At 37.5% G+C, this 10,000-nt stretch overlaps 1 protein-coding gene across 9 annotated transcripts in view; it reads right to left on the reverse strand.

Annotated features, from left to right (window-relative positions):
• Positions 1–10,000, reverse strand: part of LOC124423712 (forkhead box protein O-like) — a 114,888-nt gene that overhangs the window by 29,382 nt on the left and 75,506 nt on the right. For all 9 annotated transcript variants that reach the window (XM_046961776.1, XM_046961774.1, XM_046961773.1 and 6 more), the window contains 6 exons: positions 7,855–7,979; positions 7,360–7,554; positions 7,004–7,119; positions 6,637–6,878; positions 5,941–6,390; positions 5,307–5,637 (listed from right to left, as the gene is read on the reverse strand). In XM_046961776.1, coding sequence (XP_046817732.1) covers positions 5,410–5,637; positions 5,941–6,390; positions 6,637–6,878; positions 7,004–7,119; positions 7,360–7,554; positions 7,855–7,979 — 1,356 coding nt within the window. In that variant the 3' untranslated portion in view covers positions 5,307–5,409. The remainder of the gene's footprint in view (positions 1–5,306; positions 5,638–5,940; positions 6,391–6,636; positions 6,879–7,003; positions 7,120–7,359; positions 7,555–7,854; positions 7,980–10,000) is intronic.

Raw genomic sequence — 10,000 nt, forward strand, 5'->3', positions numbered from 1 at the left:
GGCACGAGAAACAGGTACGGAAGAGATGTACTCTCTCGCGAGAGAAACGAAGAAACGCGAGAGGAAAAGAAAGAAAAAGAAAACAGAGAAAAGAGAGAGAGAGAGAGAGAGAGAGAGAGAGAGAGAGAGAGAGAGAGAGAGAGTTGAAGATTCGCGGTTATCCAAAGACGAAAAAAAGAAAGAAAGAAAGAAAGAAAGAAGCGACTTGAAGGAGATCGCGACTCTCCGTTAAACGTTCCCTCTCTCCTCCTCCTCCTCCTCCCCCATCACTGCCCTCGTACTTTTGTCCTTCCATACGCGCGTATATTATTCCTTTCCTGTCGTCGTATACTGAAGAGGCGGAAGGAAAAAAAAGAAGGAAAAAAAAAAAAACGAAAAAGAAAGAAAGAAAGAAAGAAAGAAAGAAAAGGAGGAAGGAAAAAATGAATTAAAGATATACATATATATTCTATCTTTTAAGTTTAAAAAAATCGTCGTCGTTATTCCTGTATATCGGTACTGTATTATAAAAGATTCGAAGATCAATTAATAATAGTAGTATCAGCAACTAAGAAACGAAATATGAAGTATCGTCGTATTCGCGATCTGGAACACAATTGTCGTCGTGTGTACGTTTGTGTCGTTAAAAAAAAAAAAAAAAAAAAAAAAAAAAGGAAAAAGAAAAAGAAAAATAGAAAAAGGAAAGAAAAAAAAAAACATTTACGCTCGGATGAACACGATCAAACGTAGGTAGGTATATTATACTTATACTTTCCGTACCATAGAAAGTTAATTGGCCATGACCAACGATCATCGTTATCGTATTATAACAGTAGCGAGAATCCCGTGAAAAATAATAACGGTGATTAAAGTCGTCAACGACGCGTAGAGTTAGCCTATATAGACCACAAGAGACTAGAGGAAAATTATAAGCTCAAGGTTAACGAATAGATAGAATGAGACACATTCGATCGTTAGAACATAAAGTCCCTTTTACGTCTATCTATCAAAAACGACGACGATAATAATACTGATAGCTAAAAATAAAAGAGGGGCAGGTGGGCGGGGGGTGAAGGGGGGTGGGAGGAAAAAAGGAGAAGAAAGAAAAAAGAGCGACGTCGAAGTTTTACGAACGGATTGATAAAAGAAAAAAAAAAGGAAAAGGGAAAAGAAAAAAAGATTAAAAAAAAAAAAGAAATAGAAAAAAAAACGACGACGTTGACAATAAGAGAATACAATATAAATGCGATAGAAGACCTTGTACCCTTACCATTGGTTTTCTATTGTCGAATTTGTACAATACAATTGTCCCAATATAAAATTGATCTTTTTCGATCTAAATATCTATACCTAACTAACCTTACCTCCTCTTCCCTCCCCCCCCGAACAACCCCCCCCGCCTTCACCTCGCTAATCGTGTACAGATTCTCGAGAGAAACACGACTACCGGTCAAAATTCTTAACTGTATCGAAAATCTAGAAGAGATTGGCTTTTCCTGGGAAACTTCGTGAGTGAGAGAATAAAAAGGGATGAAAAGGGGATGAGGGTAGTTCGGAGGTGACTCGGCTGACAGGAGTTCCGAGCACGGTCGAGGCAAGAAGTCCCTATCCCTGTCCTCTTTTTCTTTCTTTTTTCCTTTCTCTTTCTCTTTCTCTTTCTCTCTCTCTCTCTCTCTCTCTCCCGCCTCCCTCCATCCTCGTCTCTCTTTCTCCCTCTCTCTCTCTCTCTTTCTCTCTGACGCTCGCACGGTCGCTCCTTCACCAACTTTATAATTCTTGCGACGCTTTTGGGGAATGAGATTGTCGGCATGGTGGGCGGAAAAGGAGTGAGGAAGAAGAGAAGGAGAAGGAGTAGAAGGAGAAATAGAAGGAGGAGGAGGAGGAGGAGGAGGAGGAGGAGGAGAAGGAGGAGGTTGAGAAGGAGAGGTTTAAGGTAGTCCGCTGGCGCCAGTGACGTCTGCCGAATAGCTGCTGACTTTCAGACTCCTGCAGTTTCGGCTAAGTGCTTCCCTTTTCCCTTCACCACTCGAGATCGTTCGCGCACCTTTCCTCTTTTTTCCATTTTTTTCTTTTTTCCTTTTCTTTTACTTCATCCTTTTTCTAATCCTTTGTTTCTTTCCTCCTTTCTTTCTTTCTTTCTTTTTTTCTTTCTTTCTTCCTTCCTTCCTTCCTTTCTTTCTTCCATTCCTTTTCGTCCGTTTTTTTTTTTTTTTTTTTCTTTTTTTTTTTAAATCATCGACGACTCGAGCTATTCTTATCGACGATAATACTATCCACGATAATCAAGGTAATTCGAATCGAAATTACAAAACGAGTCGTTCGTTAGAGATCGGCGAGAGCAAAGATATATTATATATATTATATATATATATATATATATATATATATATATATATATATATTAATTCGTCCTTTCTCGTTGATATTAACTTTACCAACGATTTTTTTTTTTATATACGTATATACACACCGCCCTTTCCCCCCTCCTCCCAGATACATACCGTCGCTACCGTAATGCGTAGAAAAAAAATAAATAAATAAATAAAACGAATGAGAAAGAGAAAGTTGGATACAGCTAGGGACAAAGAGAGAGAGAGAGAGAGAGAGAGAGAGAGGGAGAGAGAGAGAGGGAGAGAGAGAGAGACGGGAGAGGGAGAGGGAGAGCAAAACGAATAGCAAAACAAAAAAGACATCTTGTCGTGTATGTACCTATGCGGAATAAATTGTTGAAATATGCCGGGGGCAGTAATATAACGGTACACGTAACGCACAGGGCCAATATTTTTTTTTGCTTTTTTTTCCCCTCTTCTTCCCCCCCCCCACTCCTCCTCCTCTCCACCACTCTCTCTACCTTCCTCCCAACAGTATGTCTACCATCGGTGAAAAATATTTTCCTAAAAGCTAATATCTATCCGAATCGATATCGCTCTCTGTAAATAATGTCTGCCACCGGTAGAGAAATTTGTCCGAGTGTATAAGCGGACGGTTAACGCGATCAACGAAGCGATTTTTCTACCTTCCTATCGGTATAAGTACGTAAGTAACTTAAGTGCTTTGAACGTGGGGTTTGTGTCTCTATTCGTCTCTATTCGTCTCGTCTCGTTCGTTTACACGCATAAGTACGTGCACATATGTATCATGCATACGTAAACTTGTCGTATCTATGTAAGAACGAGAATCGTTCGATCGAAATTTTTCGATGAAATCTTTCGAAGGATGAGAAGAAAAAAAAAAAAAAAAAAAAAAAAAAAAAAGAAAAGAAAAAAGAAAAAAGTAAAATAAAGAAAGAAAAAAAGAAGGCAAGCATTAAGAGCGACAGGGATACTGGTGAAATTCATAGAAAAGTTTTTTCTGCCGAAAGAAAAAGGAAAAGAAAAAATAAATAAATAAATAAAAAGAGAAAAATAATAAGGGATATCCCACTTCCCTGTTACCTCCACCATCTTTCTCTCATCTTCACCAGGAGCACGCCAGGATGCCTTTTGTTATCGTTTCTCGGATGACGGGCAATGCATCGTACTACGATTTGAACGATAACACGTTGCCAAGAGAGAGAGAGAGAGAGAGAAAGGGAGGGAGAGAGAGAGGGAAAGAGAGAGAGAGAGAGAGAGAGATATCTCTTTCTCTCTTTAGCAAAAGCGTAATGCAAATGTTGATAATCCTTTATCACGGTGTCGCATACCACTCTCTTTCTCCATTTTCATTTCCATTTGCGTTGAAGCCGCGAGGTACGTGAGTCGAGATGCCGTGGATAAAACCGTAATTACACGGTACAACACTGTGTGCGTGTACGGTAAAGATTAAAAGGAGCGAAGCGCGAATTATTTTAGCCGGAGGTTTTGTTACATGCGTTCAACACCGACGAAACTCATTTTTTGCGAGAAGGGACTGTCGTTCGTTCCCTCCGACCTTCCTTTTATTCCGTACAAGCGATTGCGTAAAAAGGGATTCTCTCTTTCTCCCACGCTCTTGTAACTTCTATCGCAAGTCTTGCAGAATAATTGCAGTGAGCTTTTTTCGAAAAGGCAAAGGCCGTAACGTTCCCGTTATCGCAATCAACGCTATACGAAGTGACAAAAAGTATTCTCTAACGCGAATGTAATAAACGTCGCGTTTAAGGGTGTCCTTCGCAGAAACGAATTCCGTAAAAAGTTAGTAACGATATCAAAACCCCCTATTCATGACAATTTTACTTGCATTTCTACTACTCCTACTACCAACTACTACTACTACAATTACTATTATTATTATTACTACTACTACTACTACTACTACTACTACTACTACTACTATTACTACTGCTATTACGTGAAATTTCACATAACGCATATCCATATAAAAAAAAAAAAAAAAAAAAAAAAAAAAAAAAAGAAACAATATCCAGTAAATGTCCTTAAAAAAGAAAATTGTTTCCTCCTCGAACCGTCCGTATTAAAAGTTCCTTTTGGTAAGGAAAAAAAAGGGAATTAAAAAGGAAAAAAAAAAAAGAAAAAAAAACCAAAGTGAAAGAAAAAGAAGAGGAAAAAATAGAAAGAGAAAAAAAAGAACAAAAACAAAAAAGAAAGAAAGAAAAAGAAAAGAGAAAAATACGTATTCCCATCGTATCATCAAAATTAAATGCTACTAAAACGTTTAATCACTTCGACAGGATAGAAGAAGGTACGTACCATACCATACGTGTTATATCTTTCGATTTTCGAAGGATAAAACGCTCGAGAGAACGATGAAAATAATTGGATAGCTCTCGCGAATACACGAAGCTTGTGCGATGGGTAAAATGCATAGCGCACAAGTCAACAATGATATCGAACAAAACAGGTGGCAGTATGATATATAAATGTGACGGCACGTACGAACTAGTATACAAAACGGAGGTATAACTCCGACGCGGTTTATTAAACACCGTTCGCGAGACCATTGTTATGGCTCGAGAGAGAGCAAATATTATTCCGCATATGGACGCGACCGGCATTAAAGGGTATTTCCATACCTTCGGAATATATATCGATTGTCGTTCGTTCGTTCGTTCGTTCGTTCGATGCTTGTCGAAAAATATCGTTCGATTCGATATTTCGCACGACGATTTCCTCTCAATCTTTAACCCCACATCCCAGCCCCTCCACTTCGCCCCTCACTCCGAGATAATACGTACGTAAGTTTCTCGAGAGAGAAAAATGAAGAAAGCAAAAAAAAAAAAGAAAAAAGAAAAAAATTTACGAATAAACAAAAGGTGCAGTGAAAATCAAGCGATCCTAGAACGATCGATATATCCTAAGAAGATAATTAAAAAAAAAAAAAAAAGAAATAAGAAGAATAATTTTACTAACCGAATTGTCCCTCCGACATCCCGCAATAATTGTCCCATCCATCGATGTTGGTCGATGGAATTGGTAAGGACAATGGTGGTGTCGAGGGCAGAGGGGTCCACTGCTAGTGAACCCAAGAAGGTGGTGCCGCGGGAGTCGCCGCATTGGTGCTCATGTAAACTCCCGCTGGTGCATTTCCGGTAGCCGTACCAACCCCAACATTATTTTGAGAAACTATACCATTTTGTCCGACGATGTTACCGTCGCTAACTTGAATCGCCGCAGTACCCATTACGCCTTGTTGAAAATTGAAATCCAATGTTTCATCCATCGAAAGCTCGTGATTTATTACCTATTATCGTTAACAAAATAAACAAAATGGATATACTTATTACAAATATATTAATGAAATAAATAATAAAAGTATCGTTTAAGACAGTGACGATAGGATAAATCATTATATAGTTTTATCTCGAATCATTTAATCGGCGTTATTCACTTTTAACATTTATTATGTCTTTTATTAAAAAGAAAAAAAAATCGTTCGATCGTTTTTTTAAATTAAATTAAAAACTACCGACGTAAGTTTCTATTCGGGAAACAAAAGTATACGTAAGAGGGGGAAAAAAGAAAAAAAAAGAAGAAAAAAACTAACCTCTTCGACGTTACAATCAAATCCACCGTGCAACGTTTCGATGTTAATATTGAGATCATCGAGCAGGGCTGAATTATTAAGGGCACCCATTAATTGTCCCATCATTGTACTTGGCGTTGAATCACATGGGGAAGGTGTGTGCGGCGGACTTACTCCCGCTGGACCATTTTGTGCTTGCTGTTGTTGCTGCTGTTGTTGCTGCTGCTGTTGCTGTTGTTGATGTCGTTGCTGTTGTTGCTGCTGCTGCTGTTGCTGCTGTTGTTGTTGTTGTTGCTGTTGTTGTTGCTGCTGCTGCTGTTGCTGCTGCTGTTGCTGCTGTTGTTGTTGCTGTTGTCGTTGTTGATTCTGAATCATATACTGGATCGTTTGTTGTTGACTATTACTCAGTGCCGTTGGGCTTGGTTCGTTCTGTTGATATGACGGTGACATTCCAGACACCGGACTCAGGTTCTAAACGTATCGAAAATAAAGATACAAAATAACGTTTACGTGATCTATGTATGAGATTGTTTGATCGACAAAAAAATACGTTATATTTTCTTTTTTTTTTCCTTTTGACCCGTTTCTTTGGTTCCGCGTTCGTTGACCGATATTCAAGGGTGGAGGAAAAAAAAAAGAAAGAAACAAAAAGAAAGTTAAAAAAACAAAATAAAACACTTCGTAAATATATATATATATATATATATATATATTCACCATCTGACAAGCGCAAGCCTGTAAACGATGTATCGGGCACCTCTGTTGACTACTGGGCTGTGGCGTAGGTGGAAGTCCGAAAGATGACGAACCAGTGCGTAGAGTATTGTTTCTCTGGTATTGCGTATCGAAGTAAGAAGGTGGTGGGCCAGTTTGTTGCTGATGATTAGGGGGTGACGTTTGGTACATTTGATACGACTCCAGTTTCATAGTTTCCGCGAGGCTACCGGCCAGGATCGTGTCTAAATCGATTAATTATAAGATATATATATATATATATAAGCGTGATAAAATTTCTTATAAAATCGATAAGTAGATATAATAGAGCAGTGAAAAAGCTATCATGACCGTAACACTTCGTACGAACCTAACTGTTCCGGACTGTAAGATGGCGCATAGGTTGGTGTCCATTCTGGTTCCCCGTAAACCGCAGGAATTGGACTCAATCGACCACTGGAGGACGCGTTACTCGATGCTCGAGGTCTATTGGAAATATATGTATATATAATAATAATAATAATAATAATAATAATTATATATATATATATATATATATATATTATTATACGAAAAAGTTTTTCTTTTAAAATATTCCAACAAAAAATAGAATGCGGAATGGGTGTAGGTATAGAGAATAGATAGATAGATAGATAGATAGATAGATAGATAGATAGATAAGGTTCAGGAATGATATCGTATCCTTTCGTATCCAAGATGACTCACCGAAAGTCCGGTGAAAGTTGAAATCCACTGGTTGGATGAAGTGGACTGTCAGGGAAAAGATCTAAACCCTCGCTGACGCTGCTACTTGGGCTTGGTGTAGCATCAGCTTGCAAAACTCCGTTTCTCAATGCTTCGACCTTCTTCTTAACTCGACCACGTCTTTTTTCAAATTTGCTCGTCTCCATTGACGTAGCTCTGCACGATATTTTATTTCATATTAACGTGTAGACGTACAGATGCATAATACATATATAATAATAAGAAGAATAATGATCCCCTAAAGATCAATACTTGATGATCCCTTACGTTGGTATTATTAAGAATTATTATGGAAAAATGAGCGAGAATTTATCTGATAAATGTCGAAGTATTTGCCGGAATGAAAAAAAAACAAAAAGATATAAAAAAAAAAAAAAGGAAAAAAAGAAACACAAGAAAAAAACAATAATATGATATAAATTATGAAAATAATACATATGTAATATTTCAACTTACCTACGTCGTGGTGATTTCCCAGGTTTAGCATCGTGATTGATCATCCACCATGAACTCTTGCCCGTTCCCTCATTCTGTACTCTCATGAATTTGCAATGCAACGACAGGTTGTGTCTTATGGAATTCTGAAAGATAAATATATTTATAAAAAATATTTTCCATATTTTTAATCGTCGCGTATTGTGATAATAAAATAAATACATATTAATTTACGTCAATATTTATATATACGCGAATAATTTTATTATTAATTTGTAAAATCATAATATACACACATACATATATACATATATATATATATATATATATCTTGCTAATTGTGCTTGAGGCAACGTTTGTCCTTTCTATCAGTTAGTCGCATAGAAAAATAACAGAGAAACAAAAAAAAAGAATAGAAAGAGAGATAGATAGAGAGAGAGAGAGAGAGAGAGAGAGAGAGAGAGAGAGAGAGAGAAAGGAAAGAGTAAAAAGGAAGGGCACACACGTAACGGGGTATAGAAACGCAATAACTCTGTCAAAGGCATGAAACGGAATCGATTCGAAGGCAGAAACAGCAGAAGAGCGAGGAAGAGAGATAGAGATAGAGTGTTTGAGAGAAAGAGTGAGAGAGAGAGAGAGAGAGAGAGAGAGAGAAGAGGGGTAACGTTTTATCGGCTCGCCTAGCTCGTCCCTCGCTTTCTTCATTAGGCAAATTGAATCGGCTACGACAGGGTGTACTCCTCCATTCTCGAAAAATTTCGGAAAGCTTTCTGTCCTAATATGAAAGTATCGCGGAGAAACTATAACAATTTCCTTTAGTTTCTCTTTCCTACGAATGATACACCCTGACGCAACCTACTAAATTCGCGACTGTAAAAAGAACGAGATCGAAAACGAGAAAAGAGAAAAGAGAACAAAGAGAGAGAGAGAGAGAGAGAGAGAGAGAGAGAGAGAGAGAGAGAGAGAGAGAGAGAAAGAGATTTCACAATGCGAATCACAACGGCGATAACTAAGAATCACTTTTTTAACATCCATTTAGAAACATCGTAAACTCGTCTTCCTTGTCACTAACGTTCGATTTTTCTTGGTACAAATATATACACGTAAGTAAGTAAGTAAGTAAGTAAGTAAGTAAGTAAGTAAGTAAGTAAATAAGTAAATAACTAAGTAAGTAAATATGTAAGTAAATAAGTATGTAAGTAAATTAAATAAATAATACTCCATCGTCCTGTCTAGGATACGCGTTTATAACGATATAATTCTATGTACGTTAATAATAATATAAATAATGAAAAACAAAAATTTATCGATCTAAATTGGTATTCCCGATGGAGAAACTCAGTCATCGGGTATCGAATCTTTTGATCTAAAATCGTTACTCGTTAATTTTTATAACGGAGTTTAAGCGCGAGTTTCGCGAACTTGACCGATACACTACTACCACCATCAACGCTACCATTATCAAAACTACTATAGTCGCATCATCCTACCTGATTTAAGTATAAAGGAAGATAAACGGAAATAGGGAGGAGGAGAAGGGGGAGGGGGTTAGCAATAGAGAAGAATTTATCGTGAACGTTTTTACCGATCGAGTACGATTTTACGATTGGCTACATCGATTTCTTTAACCTCGCGAAATCGTTTCAACGTATATACCTACATCTACAATATATACATATACATATATATATATATATATATATATATACATATATATATATGTATATATATATATATATGTATGTATGTATTTATATATGTGTGTATATATATATCGTACTCTATCTCTCTCTCTCTATCTCTATCTCTCTATCTCTCTCTCTCTCTCTCTCTCTCTCTCTCTCTCTCTCTCTCTCTCTCTCTCTCTCTCTCTCTACTCGTAGCTTTGGTAGCTTCTTTTCCTAGTTTCAGTCAAGTCTATATAGAGCAAGACGATAGAGCCATTTCAGTCATCGAGTTGGGAGCACTACGAGATCGGGACTTTACAACCCCTATCGTTTCTCTGCCCTCTTCACCCCTCACTCCCACTACCCTTGCCTTTATCGGCGCTACGCTAAGAAGAGATCTAGACGGTTTCGGCGCCACCATTCTGATTTTTACCTCTTCTTCTTCTTCTTCTTCTTCTTCTTCTTCTTTAACTCTCTCGCACTTTCCTCCTGTTTAAGGT

Source organism: Vespa crabro, chromosome 4 (assembly GCF_910589235.1).
Source record: "Vespa crabro chromosome 4, iyVesCrab1.2, whole genome shotgun sequence".
Lineage (NCBI taxonomy): Eukaryota > Metazoa > Arthropoda > Insecta > Hymenoptera > Vespidae > Vespa > Vespa crabro.